We start from the raw sequence: 19,862 nt of genomic DNA, 5'->3' as shown, positions 1-19,862 counted from the left end.
GAAGCCCAAAAAGAAAGGAGATGAAACAAAACATCTGGATGGCAAGGGGACATGCCATCAAAGGAGAGCTAATGATCCAAAACAGGGAAGTCATTAAAGCCTACACTCCTGGGTACCCTCATTCAGAAGTGGTCTTAGTTCACTGTGGCTAAAACATCCCTCAAGGGAAATTTTTGAGAGAGCCAAGCTAAGTGGATGCCTTCCTCCCAGCCTAGCCCTCTCATGGGTGGCACAGACCCCTGGGATGGTGGGGATGCAGATCCAACCTGCTCACCTCCACATGCTGGGGCATTGCAGGAGGAAGAAAAGAGCAGAATCTTGAAACCCAGCAGGCAAACACCTGTGTGCTCCAAGCTGCTGTTCCATCTGATGGTCTGTGAGCAGGCAGGGCTCTCCCAGGGCTGGTGCCTGCCTGGGACTGCCCAGAGGGTCTCTGAGGGAGGCTTAAAAGTGAGACGCTGGGACAAGCCTACCAACACGATTGGTGAGACTTTCCCCCAGTGAACATCCAGGTCTGTAAGTGGGCTGGTGGTGCAGAGGAGGCAGTGGGGGCAGTCCTGAGTGAGTTTAGATATTGTTATTCATCTCCATGGTGGGCTGGCAGCCGGATTTGGGTACTTGACAGCCGTGCCCCTATGTAAGGAGTGCCAGTCTAATGATAAGGATCTGAGACTTGCTGTTTCTGAGTCACCTGGGGTTACTTCACCCTGCCAGTGCAGGTGCGGGTGAATGACCTGGAACTGTTGTGAAACTCTCACCTTCCAGGGTGCCAGGGCTGGGAAGCCATGGAGGAGCTCCATGTGCTGAGGGCACGCCATCCCCCAGCAGGCTGGAGACCTCAGTGTCGCTATCACAACCTCACAACAGCTGCCTAAAGCCTCCCTGCCTCAGTTTCCCTCCTCTGCTGTACGACAGCCCCTTTACCCCAAACTGCTTAATTTTTGGGCTCAGGATCCCAGGGTCAGGTTACCTTGTTCTTTGGATCAAAGGGCTCTTAGTAGGCCCATGGGAGAGGGGCAGGGCAGGCACGGTGTGTGTTGAGACCCGGTGGGGTGGGAGGAAGCCCCTCTCCCAAAACTGCCACCGAGCTGCGATGCTGGCGCACCCCAAGAGCCCTTCCCGTTACCCATCCTGCGTGAGACCACCGCCACCCCTTTCACCGCGGGCACGGCAGAGCTTGGCGGCTCCATCCCCATCTCCAGCCCCCTCTCCGGGCTCTCCCCGGCTCTTTCTCCCCGCTCCTCCCAGCCGGGCTCCCATGGCCGCGGCCGCTCCCGCCCCTTCCCGCAGCATGGCCGGGGAGGCGGGCGCGCTCGGAGGAGGAGGCGCAGCGGAGGATGCAGGCATTGGGAGGCAGCGGGATGATTGATGGCTGGGGCTGGGTTGTAATGGGAGGGGACGGAGAGGAGGAGGAGAAGAGGGAGAAAAAGTCTGTGTAATCTTTCAGTGCAGAGCCGGGAGCTGGGGCCGCCCGTGCCTGCCGCGCTCCGCGGAGCCATGCGGGGCTTTTGATTTCATTTTTTCCCCCAAGTTCTTTCGATTGATTTATTTTTCCCTTTTTTTTTCCTCTCCTCTTCCTCTCTCCCCTTCTCCTTTTTTTTTTTTTTTTTTTTTTTAAACTCTTCTTCCAGGGAGAGGATAGTGGTTAAAGCTCGAGCTGGATGGATGGGTATGGGGAGAGGGGCAGGATCCACAGCCCTGGGACTTTTCCAAATCCTCCCTGTCTTTCTCTGCATCTTCCCTTCAGGTAAGGAACAGCCTCTTTATTTTGCAGACTTTTTCCTTGTGTTTGTGGCAGCCCTTGGATCGCCGCCCCCGTTCCCCTGTCCCTGGGCCTCTTTCCCTCTCCCTCTCCTCGCAGCAGTTTGCCACATGTTTAAAATAAGCAAGTGGGGCTCAGTTTTGGTGCGTGCACCCTCAATTCCCCGTTCCAAGCAGTTGCGGTGGGTGTTTCTCCTTGACCTCATCTTCTTTGTCTCCCCGCTCCTCATCCCACAAGGAAGGAGATGGTGGAAATCAAAGCGGCCAAGGCAGCCGGGAGGAGGTGTTCCTGACAGCGCCAGGTTACCTTGTTCTGCCCTTCCCGGGTGCCGCGAAAGGAAGGGGGGACACTGGTGGGGTGACCAGTATGAACACCCCCATCCGAAATTTCTGCCGTCAGAGCGGTGTGCTGCACGCTCCGAGCCCCCGCGGAGGGCAGAGCCGGGGAGGGCTCTCGGAGCGGCTCGGGGGGTCCTTGCGGTGTGATTTGGGGTCGGTGGGGGCCCGGCGGTCGCACGGCCCCGGCGCGGCGAGCGCGGCCGCGGGGCGCACCTGGGCGGGCGGGCGGGGGATGCGCGGGCGCTCCGGGCGGCCGCCCCTTCTCCCTCGCTGCCGCACGGCTCTGCGGGCTCAGCAGCCTCGTTTGCTTGGAAAACTTGCCCTGGTTGGGCCGGGAGCTGTTGTGCTGTCCGAGGGCGGGATGGCAACCAAATGGTCCCGCGAGCATCGGCACCCCCGGGCCGGCCGCTCGCACCCGCCGCGGGGCTCGGCCCCCCCGCCGTCCCCGGCCCCGATGTTTGTATTGTGTCAGAAAAGGGGAGAATTTCAGAATTACAGCTGAAAACGCCATCTGTTTCCAATGAATCCCCCATAGTTTTTCACAATGTTTTTGGCAGATCTCTGCCTGCAAATTCCTTCAAGCCCTGAGTGCTTGTTTTTGTTGGGGGAGGGGAAACCCAGTCCACAGAGGCGGATTTGTTCCTTCCAAAACTCTCCAGTTTCTTTACCTCTTTTTTTTTTTTTTTTTTTTTTTTTCACTTGCAAGGGGGGGAAAAATTGAGAGAAAGCAGGAGGGAGAAAGGGAGATTTAAGCCTTGGAGTTTTTCTTTCTCCCTTTTTATTTTAGTAAAACTTTAATTTTTTTTAAAAAATTAATTTGTTAATTTTAAAATCGCCTCTGCCTTTCTTTTGCATAACCGTAGGTGAAGTAGTCTTGCACACACATGTAGGAAATAAATAAATAACTGCTTTACGCCCTTCCTCCCATCTTTGCCCTCTTCGCCCTCTTCCAGGAAGACCTTTTCAGCGCTGCCCTTAGCACTGAGGTGTCTCTCTGGACCCCACTCTTCCCATGAAACTTCGCAGCAGGCTGGAAGCTGAACCCCCCGTTTTTTTTCTGCAAACTCTGGAGCTGCTCCCGTATGTGTTGCCTAACGCCCTTTTTGGAGCAGTTGAGTTGCAAAGCGTCGAGGCTGTGAGATTTACGGTGCAAGAAAGAACTTGATAGGAGATCTGGCTGGCTGCTTTGTTTGATTCTCCCTTCAGCAGTCAAATAAGGTGCAAAGAACTGGCAGAACGAGGCGATCCAGAGCCCGCGGGAGCGGGGCGCAGGCGGAGACGGGGCTCCCCGTGCCGTGGGCTGTGAGCAGGCTGGGGGCTTTTTTGAAAGCTTTGTGGGTGGGAAGGTAGGGAAAAAGGGGGACTTATTCCCTGCCATATCCTTTTGCCCTTTTTTTCCTTATGCTTCCTGGGAATTGTGGGTTCCCAGCAGGTTCCCAGCACCAAGGAGGCTTCGCAGCCCTCCTGGGAGCCCCAGGTGAGCAGGGCTGCTGGAGGCTGCCCAAGCGGGCGCTCGGCGTGTCAGATCAGTGCCTCGCCGAGTCCTGCCCTATTTATTTATTTGCCTAACCCCCCCCTACGCTCGCAGCCCGGGCTGGATTCCCATTTGTGCTGCTCTCACACTGATGGCTTTGCCCTGCTGCCTCCTGGGCAGCCCCCGCCATCTGGTGCCCTTGGGCTGGGTGCTCTGGCCGTAGGTCAGGGTGACCGTGAGGCAGCTGGGGAAGGAGGTCTGGGCAGAGCACGCCACTGGCTCACAGTTTCCTTGGCAGAAATTGTCCTTGGAGCTTGTGCCAAGTCCCAGTGTTGGATGCTCATGGGTGCTCTTGCAGCTGAGACCCTGATCTCCTGTGTGAATCAAACCTGTGCCTCCCAGTACAGGCTGTGCTTAGTTTTCTTGCAAATCCTTTTGTACTTCCAGAATCTGGCCCTGGGTGTTTTTGCCCCAGGTGTGGCAGGCTCAGGTTTGCTTTGGCTTTCCCTGTTTGTTTCCAGCTTGGCTGTTTTGGCTGTAATACACTTCTGCCTCCCTAAAAATTTGGAGTTTTCTGCTCGTGGTCCATCCAGGCAGCGCAGTGGATTCCAGATAATGATCCAACCCAATTGGATGTGTATCAGAGTAGTCAATAAATAGCTTTTGTCTCAGCAGCAGGAAGGTGATGGCATCATTAAGCCAAAATTGAGATGATTTAGAGGCTAAAATAACCCCCACAGTGCTGTGAACATGGAGCCCACCCTGGGGAAGGTGGAGGCAGGGGAGGAACGCGCCTGTGCGGGATGTTGTCAGGGCAGAGAAGAAGGGAGGGATTCAAACGTAAACCTGGAAATATTTTGGCTTCCCTATTTTGTTGCAAGCTTGGAGCTGGTCTCGTACTTGGAACAGGGAGTTCTCTGCCATTGCCAGCAAGGCACGTTGTGGGGCTGGAAGGAGGCGCCTTGTTTTTGTTGTAGATGGGGTGGATATGTTGCTTTTTTTCTACAGAAAATCGTGGAATTCCTGGCCCATGGTTACTGGGCATAAGGCAATGTTAAAAGTGACTTTGGGTTTATCATGGGAACGGTGGAGGTTTCTTTCTCTGTGGCCTGGACAGCTGTGCTGAGTCGGATGTGCACATGAAAGTGCTCACAGGGCTGGGCAACCATAAAAACTTCCTGACCTGGGGGCTCTTCTTGGGCTCTGCCCTGACCTGCTGTCCCTGGAGAGCCAGGCTGCGGCCCCAGTGACAATGAGTTTTGTGGTCTCTCTTCTGGCTCCCTGATGGGCACATCCCATAAAGCATCCGTAGGCTCTGGCGGGGCAGTGTGTGGCCCAAGCAAGCCCCTCCTCAGCCTGTCAGTCCTTCAGGGGATCCCACAGCCAAGCCTACTGCTTCCAAGGGATAAGTGTTGGTGAGACAGCGAAAGAGGTCAAAGATGAGGGCTTTTGATCCATCTGGATGAGTTTGATTTGGTCTGATTTGCTTTTCCTGTTGGAGCAGACACCAGACTTGGAGTAAGGAAGAGTGTAGGAAGCCAGGACCAAAGAGCCTCAGGGTCCCAGGTGGTTTGAAGAGGGCTGGGGTGAGCTCAGGGCTGCTGGAATCCAGGAGTGATGTGTGCTGGGCTGACAGAGAAGGGGTTTTGAGGAAAATGGGGATGCGGATCTGGTGGGCAGGTGAGGGAGTGCTCTGGCCTGCGTCTGGCTGCCCTTGAAAATCCCATCCTGATGCTACAGATCAGCAATGAGCTGTGCAAGGCAAGGTCCTGCCTGACGGTGCACAGCATCCAGAGTGCACTTGTTAGAGGAGAGCTCCTAAATGCCTTTAAAAAGCTCTGTAGCCTGCACTTGGCAGCTACTGGGATGAGAAGAAGAGGATATTTATTCCCTTGTCTGTGAGCTCTCAAAATAACAGTGCGTTCGATTGTAGCCTCAAGATTGCTTTGCACTCAAGTGCAGCCTGGTTGAGTAAATCATTGCTCCACCAGCTGAAATTCCTGCAGCAAGGGGGAGAATTGAATTATAGCCAACTGCAAAACCAGATGCCATCCCCTTGATGAAGTCATCGGGCTCTCACTGCAGAGAACAAGCTGGCTCTGACACACACGCAGCCCTGGTAGGGGCAGACTGAGCCACTCTGTCTGACGGCCTGGCCGTGGTGTGTAGGGTGGCCAGGGTCTCATGTCCCCACAGCTGCAGGGACAGCAGGTCCTTCAGAAGAGTGTCGAGTCCCACTTTGCACTACATGAGCACCCAGAAGTGTTTGGCCATTGTGTTCCAGCAAGCAGAGCTGTCCCTGATGTACAGGTTTTATGGGTCAGGCAGAGACCAAGCTTCACTTGAGGCCAAAGAATTTTCTCCTCCCTTGGTTTCCTCTCCTTCCTGGACAGCTGTTGACTCTGGTCCCCAAAGCCTTAGTAATGATCTATGGCATTTTGGGTTTTGGACAAGCTACCTTTTTCTCTTGCTGTGTGACACACTCCAGCTGGCCCTTTCTGAAATTACAAGGGCATGTGGCAGGACATGACTCCAAACTTTGCCAGCCCACAGTGATGAGAAAGCATCACTGTGCTAGGATACAAGTGGGGGAGCGGTGGGACTGGAGGAGTGGGTTCCTGTTAGAAGTTACTTTTTCTTCTTCAAATTAAAACCTGAGTCCAGGAGAGGCAGCATTTAAAAATATATAAACCTCTGAAGGTCTGTGGCTGTGGAAGATTAACAGACTCTGTGGCTTCCATGGGGTATGAGCGATGGGGAGGGAATCTGGTGCTGGGTGGGAGCCCAGCCTGCAGGAATGGATCCTGGGTCTCCTGCATCCCCAGGTGGGGCTCCAGCATCTGTCAGGTGTCTTGATGGGCTTGTGGGGCTGCTGCCTTCCAGCCGGGCAGCTGCCACCCCACGCCCTGCGCAAGCCAACGCCTCCGATTTGAGATGCCGCAATTTTTTGGCAGACATCTAATTGTATAAATTTGCCTCATCCAGATTTATGTGCTCCGGGCTTTTCTCCATCTCCTCATTTTGTATCTCATTTACCTCTGCGTTTGAAGGGTTGAAATTTCACAAGAGCACAGCGGGGATGATTATTCCTAGAGGGAATCCACACCTGTGAGCAGAAAGCGTTTCCCTGCCAGCCCTGCCGCGGCCCGGGCGAGGGGGAGGAGGGCGAGGGACCCGCTGCCACACCTGGGGGGCCCCGGGGCACTGGTGGGTGGCAGCGCTGCCTTCAAAGGCACCCTGGGAAAACAGCTTTGGCGTGGGGAGAGAGATGTCTGCTGGAAACCTGAAACACTCGGCGGTGGGGGTGGCTGGCAGAGGTGACCTTATCCAGGGACCGCTGCTCCAGAGGGATGGGGACATGAATGGCTGAGGAGGAAGGTGAGGGTGATGCTTCATGCAGGGCATGGGAGTGCAAATTCACCTCTTCCCACGGTGCTCATCTTGGGTGAAAGCCTTAACATCCTTCAGTGTCCTCATCTCTAAACTGGACCATTTGCCTGAGGAGATTTACCAGCTCTTGGGAACTGTTGGTGAAAGTGTCTGGGTGCACTCCCAGCGGGGAAAGTCAGGTGCGCAGTCCCAGAATGGCTTCCTAGCCTGCAGCACGCTGTGCTGCTGAGAGCCAGCTTTGCTAGTGCCCCTCTGCAGAGGAAGAGTCAGAGATCACTGCCTTACTGCTTCCCTCCCTGCTCATCCTCCATCCACCAGCTCGTGGAGGAGTAAAACCTGCATCTTCTGAGCCACCCACTGGCACCACTTCCTCTGACCAGGCAAAAGCTCAACAGCTGAGGCAAAGACAACACTAAGGCCCAAATCCCAGGAGGAAAATTCAAGAACAAAGTCTGTGGCTCTGTTGCTGCTTTGTCTGCTGCGCTGGTTCCCCTTCTCAGCCCCTCAGGCCCACGGTTTGCTGTAGTTCTCAGAGCAGCACAGCTCTGGCTGGCAGCTCCATGGGTGGTTCCCTCTCCCATGCTGTCTGCTCACCCTTCTCCCTGCGCATGGATGCTGAGGTGAGCCTGGAGGAGCAGTGCTGGCTGGGGGCTGGGGAGAGCTGCCTTGGCTGGCGCGGAGCATGCCGGGTCAGCCGTAAGCTGAGTCTGGAGCCAAAAGAGCTGACTAAGTGACAGCAGCGATCAAGGGCTCCTTCGGCGGCGGGCAGCAGTTTGTGCTGGAGCTGGTGAAGACACTGACTCTGCTGGTTTCCTGCCTGTACTTGCCCTGTGTCTCTGTGATGCCTGCAGAGGAGAGATGGGGGGCTGTGAACTCGGTGCTGAGGACAGAAAGGAGGTGGCCGTGGCTGGTCCTCCGGATGATTTAGTGATTGACACTGAACTGAAACGAGAAAAATCCTTCTGTGTCCCTCTTCTGACTTCAAGCAGCTGGTTTCTCCTTCCCCCAGCATCCTCTTGAGCAAGACAAGGACTGGGTTAAAGGAAGCTGCGTGGTTGGAGGTGTGCTCTGGGGTACATCTAGAATCACTTTATCGTACACAAAGTAGGGCCTTGGCCTGGTTTTAGTGCATTTACTGCTTTTGCCGGTGGAAATGAGCACATAACCCCGGCCCCAGCGTGGAAGGTGGCCCCTCCGAACCAACCTCCTGACGCACACCCTTGCAAAATATGAGCCCCAGCTCTTTAAGAGAGTCAGGTTTATTTTTCTCCTTCAGTCCCCTCCTCCTGGTCCTCCCCCCACTTCAGTGCAACTGAAACCTGATCTAATCCCTTTGCACATGGGTAATTTATTGGTCTATTGGGCTTTTCTTGATGGCAAATTGCATTGTCTTTCTTCCTGGGTTGAGGCTTTGGAGCAGTTTGCTGCATTCCTACAGCTCTTTTCTCAGGGCTGATCTTTCACACCCCCTCTGAGCACAGTCAAATCAGTTTTATTGGGCCTCTTTGTTATGCAAACAAGGCAATAATAACCAGGCTATTATTCTGCAAGATTGTGCTTGATTAACAGTTCAAAGGAGGTCGCTGGAAGAGCCCGGCGCTGCCTTCCCGCACAAATCCTTTCACCAAGCTTGGGTCAGGTGGCCCTTGGGTCTTGCTCGCCCCACGGTGCCCCGTGGGGTACGGGAGAGCTGTCCCTGCCTGTGACATCCCATCCATCAGGGCTGCACAGAATCGCTCCTTTCTCTCCCTGGTGTGACAAGGCGCCGGCTGATCCGTGTCATAAAATAGAATCGCACAATGATTTGGGTTGGAAGGGGCCTTTAAAGGTCACCCCGTCCAACCCCCCTTCCATGGGCAGGGACTTACTTCTTCAGTGTCTCCGGGGATGGGGTACCCGCCACCTCTCTGGGCAACCTGTGCCAGTGTCTCGGCACCCTAATTGTAAAACAATTCCTTCTTTATATCTAATCTCATGGGCATCAAGGTGTGGGTCCAGCACGGCCACCATGAGGAATGAATGGCTCATGGGGACACCCCCTGGGACAGGAGCAGCACAAGGGGCTGGATGTGAAGCACACTGTTCATTCCCTCAGTTTTGGCTTGGGACTCCTGATACCTTGTTGGAAGCAGTCCCTTGTGTGTTGTTTTTAAGGAGCAATGTGATTTTTTTTTTTTTTTTAACACTTCTGGGTTCGTTTTCATGCTGATGGTGACTGCTGTCTGCCTGTGAGCAGAGCAGCCCACATCTCCTTGAAGCTGGCAGATGTTGCTGGTATTTAGCACCTTGGAGAATCGTGCCTTTCCTATTGAGGTGTCAGCATAAATATGTTTATTTAGATTACTTAAATAAATATGTGTTTAGGAGCCTAAGTCTGGGCGCTCAGATCTGAGGCCAAAGGTAATTACGTTTTACTGTGTTCTCCAAAAAGGCCCTTTACTGCATGTGTGAGGCTTGCACATCTACACTTCAATCCATGTATTTGGAAAAACGCGGGATGATGTATTTGCATCACATGTGGGTGATGAAATACTTTCCAGCCCGTTAGGAACCAAGAGGATATTAAAAAACATTGCTTAGCAGTGAACACTCTAAAATTAACAGGTCTGGTGAACGTGCATTCAAGAGTCTTAAAAGAATTGGCTTTAGCTTACAGAAATTAATTTCCAGTAATTCTCTTTGTTACAGGAATTACAGGAGAACAGATGAAATGTTGGTTTTGTGCTAGTTTTCTGTAAGAGCCTGATTTGGGTAAATAAAATCCAGGTTACTTGACACCCGCTGAAGGGAGAATAGTGGGGCATTGATAATTTAATGCTGTTAAAGTTAGATGTGTGCATATGTTTGAACACTTAATTTGACATCAGGTAATGCAATGTGCTGATGATGAGGGCATCTGATACCCCAGAGCCCTGAGTGTGTGTTTGGTGGTCCACGGGATGTTGTTGAATGGAGAACCAGGGCTTTCCAAACCAGGAGCTCAGGAAGAGGTCACAATTCATTCATTGCCTGCTCAGTGCGATGTCCTGGTTAAAGGGCTGACCTCGGTAGAGTTGTGAGCGTGTCTTTATCCCCTGTCCTGTCGGGGTGGTAGGCTGTGCAGGAAACAAGGCTGCTGGAGGGAGATCTGATGGTGGGGCTGGGCAAACACCTTCCAGCGAGAACTTAAAAGTGCAAACCGTTTAGCTTATCTGGAGGATTGACAAGGGACTTGATTGCAGTGTGTAAATATCTTTGTGGGAAACACGCTCGTCACTAACGGACCTTTTACTGCTTTTGAGAAAATCGCTGGTTCTTTTTATGTCCTTACAATGAAGGCAGATAAAATCCACTTAGAACCTAAACCCGTGTTTTGTAAAGGTGGTAAAGGTGATAAACTCCTGAAACAGCCTGCCCAGGAACTGGATGGCTTTTCAGTGGGCACAGACCTTACGGGAAGTGTCCCTGAACAGATGGGGGATATGGGAGGGGGCTGTCCTAGTCCAGGTGGTTTTCTGATGTTTTTCTGGCTTTAGCTTTCTGAAACCGCCGGTTTCAGGATAACAAAGGAAATTCTGTTCTCTGGTTTGAGTGGCACCAAGGCCTTGAAAGAAGATCATGGAGAGGGTTGGAGGGGTTGAAGTCACCTGTGCGTGAGGTGGAGGCTGCATTGCCATGGATGAGAAATCACCCAGACCTGGGGATGTCTCACAGATCCCAGGAGAGCCTTGCTGGGTTCCTGCTTGAGAGGGATTTGTTTCCATGCTAAGTCATCTGTGGTTGAAAAACAGAACCATTGTGAGTCGATGGAAAATAGATTATGCGAAATTGAATAAACATCGTTTCTTGGCCAGGGTACAAATGAGCCTGCACCACTGTGCCAAAGCTGCTGCCAGAGGGGACGAGGCATGGCTGCTTGGGAGGGGTGAGGGTCGTGTTTGCTTTCCTTTGTCAGCTGTGGTCCCTCCCCAGCAGCATGAGGGATTTGCCACGAGGGTGTCTGGGGAAGTGTCCATGGAAAAGCCCGGCACACACAGGCCCCGCTCACACAGCGCCGGGGCACCTGGATTGGGAGATCTGGCCTTATATGGGGCCCTGAGCGAAACAGCCAGAAGGGGATCGGTGCCAAAAGTGCAGCGATAACATCGCAGAGCTGAACGCTCCCCCTTCAGGCACAGGGAGGAAGGAGATGGGCTTCCCTGCCCTCCCTTCGGTGGGGATTTTTTGATTCAGGACCTTATAAAGTCATGTGTGACCCCAGGCAGGGCAGCAGTGGGGGATGCTCAGCAGCAGGATGTGCCCAGCGCTGAGTGCTGGGGTCTGTTCAGTAGGGCTCACTCTGTCCCTAGGCAGCCTGCATCTCCTTATCCAAGCAAGTGAAGCAAGTCCTTAAAGAGCAAGGGGCAGTGGGTTTGTTCCTACTAAAAAACACATCAGCTGAAGGGCTGGAGCAGGCAAAGTGCTGCAGCCAGGACTCCACGCTGCTCCCGGGATGGGATGCTTTGTGTAGTGCATCCTGGTGCCTTGCTGAGCTGTGGGGTGTGTGGCTCCTGCCTTGTCCAGGGATGTGTCCTCCAGCTTGTCCTGGGGCTGTGCGGGCAGGTCGGGCTGCAGTGACAGCACCTTCTGCCACACAAACCCCAAGGCATCCTCAAGCTGTACATTAGCATAACAACTAGGAGAGCAATGACTTTAATTGCCTAGTGCCACAGGGGTTTGGGATAACCAGCAGTGGTGGCACTGGTCACACTCCTGCATGCTCTTTTGGCTCCCGCCTTCCATTATGGCAGTCCTGGAAAACCACACTCCTGGGATGAACAAGAGAGGGATGTGAAATAATAACTATCTTTAAATTTGACCCTTACATGCAGAAGACTTAGCAGAAACATGAGCCCGTGTCCCAGGTCAGAACCTTGTTGTTGAGTCACCTCTGGTCAATGATGAGTTAAAGGCTTTCCACAGAGCTTCTTGCAGGTTTAAGTGGGATGCTGCCAAGACCAAACAGCTCCCGGGTTCTCGGTGCTGTTGCTAGCATCTGAGTTTATTAAACATGAATTTTAAAACTGTGAGGAACCTGTCACCATTTCCTATTTGCTCTTCAGTCTTTTTCAAAACAGAGAGGAGACTGGCTTGTTTCTCACAGCCGAGCTGCTCAGTGTTTCATAGTCTTAAGTCTCCCTTTCTGATTTTCCAGCACCAGCTCTGTTTAGGTTTCCAGCACTGTGATGTTTAAAACTCAAACATACTGTTTTCCCTGAAACAATACTGGATTTTGTAACTTTCTTTCTAAACAAATCTGAGATACTTTTGGCACGGATGCCCTGCCAAGCTCCTTCTAAACAAGCCCCAAGACAGGAATATATGGGTACGCCTGCAAAAGGCACCATGAAAGCATCTGGAAATGGTGGGGCTTGTCTTCTCCTCCTCCTGCTGCCTTTTCTGCCTGAACCCATCCTGTTTCCAAGCGCTCCGAGGGGGTCGATTAAGAGGAGAGGAAGGAAAATGCCATGAATTTTAAGTAGTGTGAGCCTGGGTTCACCCAGCAAGACTCCAAATTGGCAGGGGCAGAGCAGCGTCTGCGACATTCAGCGATGGCCATGTGCTTTTCGCACAGCTGCTTTCAAGTCTGCTCCAGGGAAGCCACACTGCCCCAGGGAGCAGACGTTGGATGGGGGAAGGAAAAAACAGGATCTGAATTTTCTTTGCCTTCCTCTGCCTTGCCAGGAAGCACCAGGGCTGCGGCTGAGCCCAGCAAAGGCCCTGCAGCCTCTGGCCTCGCCTCCGCCTGGGCAGCACACGGCGGGTGGGAAGGGAAGGCAAGGCAAGGCAAGGCGGGGGCTCGCTGGCATCCCCGCACTTGCTGTGCCGGTTTTTCTCCTCCACCTCTTGTTCTCTCTCAGCGGGCCATGGTGGGGAACGGGCTCCCAGGGCTGGGCAGAGCTACACAGATGTCAAGAAAGAGGTTTTTTGGTTCCCATTTCTTTACAGAGGCAGAGGGATGAGTGCTGCACTGTCACTGCTGGTGGATGGCTGCTGGCTGTGCTGCAGGGGGGGCCATGGCACTGGTCCTGCTCTAACCTGGGCACAGTGCTTGTGATGCTGCTCTGTTTTTCCAAGCCCATAAAGGAGGAAAAGGAAGAGAGCTTTGTGCTGGTAGAGATCAGCCTGGACACAGTGCCCAGTAACTCAAGCAGCACAGAGCTTAGAATGTCAAACCCTAAAAGGGCATTAAAAACCCCATTGCATTAATGATCCTCCTTCATCACTGCCTATGAATATATCCCATTCTTCCACACCATGGTTTTCCCCCCCATGATCATTCATCTAAAGGCTGGATGTTCTTTCCCTTTTTGGCTTCAATTGGGGCAGATCCTGTTGGTTTCTTTGGCTTTGATGCATGAGAGTTGGGTCATGTGAGAGGGTCACGTCTGGTGAGCGAGGCCCCGTCACGCGGCCGGGCCGGTGTCATGAGTTTGGGCGGCGGGAGGAGGACGCGGCCTCTGGACGGGCTAGAGTGGGGCAAGCCAGCACTGACCCCCTTGTGTTCTCCTGCCCTCCCCAGTGACATCTCCATGCAAGATCCTCAAGTGCAACTCTGAGTTCTGGGCAGCCACGTCGGGCTCGCACCACCTGGGCGCGGAGGAGGCGCCCGAGTTCTGCACGGCGCTGCGGGCCTACGCGCACTGCACGCGCCGCACCGCCCGCACCTGCAGGGGAGACCTGGCCTACCACTCGGCCGTGCATGGCATAGACGATCTCATGGTGCAGCACAACTGCTCCAAGGATGGCCCCACGTCCCAGCCCCGCCTCCGGACATTGCCCCCCGGGGACAGCCAGGAGCGCTCCGACAGCCCCGAGATCTGCCACTACGAGAAGAGCTTTCACAAGCACTCGGCCGCCCCCAACTACACCCACTGTGGGCTCTTTGGGGACCCCCACCTCAGGACTTTCACGGACACTTTCCAGACCTGCAAGGTGCAGGGGGCTTGGCCGCTCATAGACAATAACTACCTGAACGTGCAGGTCACCAACACGCCGGTGCTGCCTGGCTCCTCGGCCACCGCCACCAGCAAGGTGAGCCTTGTCCCCCTGGGCAGAGGTGGGCAAGGGCAGAGAGGCTTCAGAGCAGCCTTTCTTTCCTCCATGTCTTCCCCCATTTCCACATCTCCTTGGGGAGGGTGAGACAGAGCATTCTGAATTTGAATGTTTGGCCCTAAGTGTCAGATGTCCATCCTGTTTTTGTCCCCAGCCTTCACTGAAATGTGGTTCTTGTTGAGCACATCCAGCCCCATCATAGCAAGCAGGCTGAGGTGCTGCACCTTCATGGCCCAGCCAGGTATTGCTAATTAAGAGGACTCCCACCTTGGGATTGCTGTGAACAGCCAGATCAGGAATGATGCTGGCACCTCTTGGGGGACCCCCAAGGCCCAAGCGAAGCCAGACTGCCCTCCAGGGAGGCTCCAGCTTGCAGGAAAAGCTTGGAGGAAGCTGAGCTCCTCACACTGCCTTCCCCTCTACCCAGGCTTGTAATTGTCTCTGTGGTTTGCAGCCAAGTCAAGACATATTGTGGGGAACAGTCTGTTCTGGAGGTGCTTTGACAGACTAAATAAACATCCCGAAGGTACAAGGCAAACACAGAGAGCCCAAGGGAAAATGTGCTGCTGTGATACAGCAGGATTTGTGTGTCACAGCCTCAGCTTCAGGAGGGACCTGGAGCTGAGGAACTGGTGTGCTGCCCCTTGTGCAAAAGCTCTAAAGCTAACAGGGCACCTTTTGTGTGAAAGAAAAAGGGAGACTCAGCAGGAGGCATCCTCTTGCTTTTGGAAAGTGTCCTGTCCCACCACGTCTGGGAGTTCTGCTTCTCCCTGTGTGTGGGGAGAGGAGAGAAGCCTGTTAAGGACAGGGGCTGCTTCTCTGCTCTGGATGTCACCCCTTTATCCTGAGCTGGAACTGGCAGTGAGGTTCTCACCTGTCCCAGATAAACCCCCCAAAAGATACTTAATGATGCTCTGATGTCCTTACCTGCTAAAACACATCAAAACCTGCTGAAGGTTGCAAGGAAGTCTGGCTTGAGGAAAGTGGTCCCTAGGGATCCCAGGACCTGCTGGGATCTCAGGATCACCATCTTAATTGAGCCTTTTCTCTTCTTATCTGCCCCACAGGCTTGTGGTGAGGAGGGATTAGTCATGAGATCTGCAGTGTGAGCTGTGGGAAGCACTGCTGTGGGCTCTGTGCTGCTGGAAACGATGGGAGCACTCAGTCCTTGGGGCTCTTTGTGTTCTCTGCTCTCTTCTCCAGCCCCACCCCACTCTGGCCAGGTCTCAGTCTCCCCCTTCATGGGGCCCACGTAGCAGGAGGTCCTCTTTGCCACTTCTCCCTCATGGGCAGAAAGGTGCAAGAGCAACTCTGCAAGAGCTGAAAGAGGAAACGTAGTTTGTGCTGTTTGTACATGCAGATTCTACTCATTTTCCTCCCCAGGTCTTCCCTCCAAAAGCCAGGCCAGCAAGGGAAGAGCAAGCACTGTGAGGTCCTTCCTCTGGAAGGGGCCTGTGTTTGAGCCCAGCCAGGGGTGAGAAGTCATGTTGGGCTATGTTTGTGTTTGTATAGAATCACAGAATCATTAAGGCTGGGAAAAACCTCTTAAGATTGAGTCCAGCAGTGCCAAGGCCACCACGAAGTCACCCCTAGAAGGGCCATCCCAGTGGAGCAGGCTGAACACATGTGTGCCTGTGGGGTTGAGATGGAGCAGGACGTGTTTGAGGGCCCATGGGAGAAATCCTGTTGGTCTGCAGTTGGTTAGGGAAACAAATTGGTCCAGCCCTTGGGATGTAAATGTCATGGGAGCCAGAAGAGAAGCTCCACCGCCTCCAAGGGAGTCAGGGCTCATCCCTGCTGCCATCTGCCAGCCCTGGAGGCGAGGCAGTGCTGCATGCACGGGCATGCTGCCACAGGCCTGTGAGCAGGGATACTCCACCCAGCTCCAGCTGCAAGGAGGCTCCTGTGCTGGGCCTGGAGATAACAGGCAGATCCAGGTGGTGCATTCAGTCAAGCCTCTGGGTCTTGGATCTCTACACAGTGTTCTCACCCTTTGGCTGGGGCAGCATCACCATGTCTGGGGGGCTAAAAGACAGGGCCAATTCTTAGGATGAAGGACTGTGGGCCTGAAGGTCATGCTCCTATTTGGACTGAGCATCCAGCCCTTCCCTACTGCTGCATGCTCTCAGGTGGTCGTCACTGGCTGTAACCATGCTCCTTTCCTCCCCCCCCCCAGCTCACCATCATCTTCAAGAGCTTCCAGGAGTGTGTGGATCAGAAAGTGTACCAGGCAGAGATGGACGAGCTCCCTGCCGCCTTCGTCGACGGCTCCAAGAACGGAGGGGACAAGCACGGAGCCAACAGCCTGAAGATCACAGAGAAGGTGTCGGGCCAGCACATCGAGATCCAGGCCAAGTACATCGGCACCACCATCGTGGTGAGGCAGGTGGGCCGCTACCTCACCTTCGCCGTGCGCATGCCGGAGGAGGTGGTCAACGCCGTGGAGGACAGGGACAGTCAGGGCCTCTACCTGTGCCTCCGTGGCTGCCCAGCCAACCAGCAGATTGACTTCCAGGCCATCCGCTCGGCCCAGGCCACGGAGGGCCGTGCCCGGCGGAAGGGGCCCAGCCTGCCCGCCCCCCCCGAGGCCTTCACCTACGAAACGGCCACGGCCAAGTGCAGGGAGAAGCTGCCCGTGGAGGACCTCTACTTCCAGTCCTGTGTCTTTGACCTCCTCACCACCGGGGATGTCAACTTCATGCTGGCTGCTTACTATGCCTTTGAGGACGTGAAGATGCTTCACTCCAACAAAGACAAGCTGCACCTCTACGAAAGGACACGGGTCCTGAGCCCGGGCAACACGGCGCCCACGGGAACGCATCCCACCCTCTGGGTAGCACTGCTGTGTTTGTGTTGGTTGTGCTTGTTATAGAGGTTTGCTCCTTCACACCTTGGAGAGAAGGGAATGGGGAGCAGGAGGCAACCAGGGATGAGATGCAGGTGTTGAAAAACAAGAGGTTGGACATCAGAGCCACATGGGTTGTCCTCAACTCAGTCTCTCTCTTGGTGCAAGTCCTCCACCTTCCCAGCTCTTGCCTGGGAGGAATGTGCTGCCAGTGGGACCAGTCAGGAGTTTTTGCTGGACTGTACCTTGTCTGGACCTTGCTCACTTCCCCCTCCTTCTGTTCCCATTTGAGTGGGTGCTGGGGAGCCCTTGTAGCTACTCTGCTTGTAGCACTCCCCTGGTCCCAGCCGTGCAGGTGGTGACTGTGACACTGGCGTGTGTGATGTGAACATGGCTTTGTCTTCAGAGACACGAGGAAGGCACAGAGCAGTGAGACAGGACCGGCACAGCAGGGCAGGATGTTCTGCTCACCGGGGCTGGGCTCTGCTTTTCCTGCTCTGCTCACAGCCCTGCTGTTGCAGAAGGTGGTGCAAAGAGCCAAAATGGTGGGCAATGATCCCACACTTGCTTGGCTGCTGGTGCCAGGCACTTTCTGGGTGGAAGGAGGACACGTTCCTCAAGCCTTGGCCTGCATTTTTTGTGATTCAAAGGCGTCCCCTATTTTAGCCAGGTCACCTGGCTGATTCACTCAGTAGTTTGACTCCTGTCTCCCTTGTCTCTGCCTGGACCCACCGCAGACTCTTGATGGCAGCGGGAGAAACCTGGTCAGTATTCAAGCGGTTTCTGCAACTTCTGCCCAGCATTGGATGAGTTCCTCACGCCATTCGCTCTCTGGTCTCCTAAAACTGCCAGCAGGGTGGCTGCTCAGTGGGAGACCCAACCTGCACCTCCCTCCAGCCCCTCCCTGCTGTGGCTCGGCCTGGCCCAGCCCTGGGATGGAGCAGGAGCACGGTGCTCTTTTTTTTTTGCTGCTAGGTCTCTGCTCTGCTCCCCATCCTGGGGCCGCGACTTGCAACCCCATTGCAGACCAGTTGCACCTTAAGCCCCTTAGGGCTTGAATCAGAAATGGGGCAATGTCAGAATTCAGCCAGGAGACGGGATGCAGCAGAGGACCCCCCCAGCTGCCTCCAGATGTCTGTTCCCTGCCTCGAAACCATCCATAATCTCCTTCCCCCACCACGTAGTGCTGCCCATCTCCTCCACTCCATGTTCCTCTGTGGTTCACCCCATCACTCACTGAACAAACATCAAGACCACCTTTGGTCTGCGCCTTCAAGACCTCCTGGTGGGTTTCCCCCACCTTTCCTCAGGGGGAAGTTCCCAGAAACAAGCCCCAAAACACATGTCACACTTGGGGCACCTCCTGCTCTCAAAAGGGAGGTCTCTGGGCGTGATGAGACAAGCTAGCACCAAAAGAGGTGGGAACAGGCTTGGTTTGGCAGTCTGAACTGGTGCCAAGAGGCAGCCTGGTGTAAATACTGAACATGACTATTCATTGTGTCCTTACAGCTCTAGAGCTCCATTTGTAAAGCAGCAGAGAAATGCAAACTTGTGTCAATTGATGTAATTTATATTGTCTCTTTAATATATAGAGCCCTGGCATTGATCTCGTGTGACTGTACAGATGAAAAGATGTAATTGGTTTTTAAATGTTTAAGGAAAGAAAAGAAACAAAAAGATGTGTTTACTACTTTGCTCCTTGCTTTGTTTGCTGATGCCCCAGATACTCTGTTTAGGGAGATTTTGAAATAAGGATATCACAGTTTGAAGGTGCTGAGGGGAGCAGCCACTGGACCACAGCACTGGACAGTTTCGTTTCCCAATGCACTAATGCTCAGCCAGGCTGATTTGGACTTTGTTTTCTTTGTTCTAGAGAAAACAAATTTTTATCTTCCTTAGAAGTTTAAAACCCACTTTTTAAAAGCTAAAATCTGTCTCTGGGCAAAGAAGAGGTTTATCCCACAGCTAAATGCAGCTGTGCACAGCCTCCCTCTGAGCACACAGTGCTGCTTGAAAGCTGCTTGAGCTGGCCCAGCCACAGCGTGCCAACAGGTCAATAATTCCCTTAAGAGCTCCCCTTCCTATAAAACAATCACCCCACAGCAAGGCACACTGTGGTTTAGGAACAATTTCCATCCAAGGAAAGTCTCGTTATGGCTTGGCTCATTCCCTCTGTCCAGGTGGGTGCTCCAGTGGTGGCTGATGGTGTGAGGTGGTTGGGGTATCCCTGTTTTAGAAGCAAACAGTGAAGCACTTTATTTTGGTTGTGTTTGACCCAGTTCTGGTTAAAGGTGAAGTGTGGCCAAGAAGGACCCGATACTTGGAAACAAACAAAACAAAACAAAAAAACCATAGGCAAAGGGGGGGCACGCTGAAAAGGCCCCCCCAGCTCCTCCCTGTGCTGAGACCCACGGGAGTGTCACCACCTGTAAATACTGTAAATTATTTATTGAGAGAAACACAAGTAAAGTTTGAGGTTTTTTTGACAATAAATGAGTGGGTCTCGCTTTGTTCCCCGTGTGTTGGTTGCCTGGTGCTGTTCCCCCCTCAGGATGAGGTGTTGCCCCATTCCTGCACTCACTCCAAAGCAGCTCTCTTTCACCTGAAAGACCCTCTGACAGCTCATTTCTGTCCTGAACCCTACTGAGAATTTCACTCTGGAGTTCGATTTATCTACAGCCAAATGAGAAAATTAAAATGGGGATGGGGGTGAAAATAAAGGTAATAAACCATTAGAGCCTTGCCTCACTGGGAAGGGAGATGTGGAGCAAAGGAGTCCAGGGGGGTGCCACCCCCCTTCCCCTGCTCACCACAGCAGTTCGGGGTGTACATCCCAGTAATGGTAATTCCTCCCTTTTGTTGGGCAGCTCTCCTGTCCCAGCTGGGTTTGTTGCTGCCCTCTAATGAGGAAAAACAAAATTGCATTCTTTTCCTGTTAAATTTTCCGTTTTTGAAATCTGAAGGGACTCATTGTCACAG

The 19,862-nt window shown here is 53.6% G+C and overlaps 1 protein-coding gene across 1 annotated transcript; it reads left to right on the top strand.

Moving 5' to 3' along the window:
- Positions 1–1,182: 1,182 nt before the first annotated feature.
- Positions 1,183–19,354, top strand: RGMA (repulsive guidance molecule BMP co-receptor a). Its single transcript, XM_084213716.1, has 3 exons — positions 1,183–1,747; positions 13,506–14,017; positions 16,215–19,354. Exons 1-3 carry the CDS (start codon positions 1,666–1,668, stop codon positions 16,908–16,910), a joined length of 1,290 nt encoding a protein of 429 aa, XP_084069842.1. The 5' UTR covers positions 1,183–1,665; the 3' UTR covers positions 16,911–19,354.
- Positions 19,355–19,862: the final 508 nt, after the last annotated feature.

Source organism: Fringilla coelebs (assembly GCF_963513975.1).
Source record: "Fringilla coelebs genome assembly, chromosome: 12".
NCBI lineage: Eukaryota > Metazoa > Chordata > Aves > Passeriformes > Fringillidae > Fringilla > Fringilla coelebs.
The sequence above is the reverse complement of the archived record's forward strand: the minus strand, read 5'-3'. Positions and strand labels throughout refer to the sequence as shown.

What these genes read in the sequence shown, in the direction of transcription:
- RGMA (XM_084213716.1), top strand. Translation starts at nt 1,666, where the DNA reads ATGGGTATGGGGAGAGGGGCAGGATCCACAGCCCTGGGACTTTTCCAA. An exon ending in TCTCTGCATCTTCCCTTCAG is followed by an intron (nt 1,748 to 13,505) that starts GTAAGGAACAGC and finishes TGCCCTCCCCAG; the next exon opens with TGACATCTCCATGCAAGATC. An exon ending in CGGCCACCGCCACCAGCAAG is followed by an intron (nt 14,018 to 16,214) that starts GTGAGCCTTGTC and finishes CCCCCCCCCCAG; the next exon opens with CTCACCATCATCTTCAAGAG.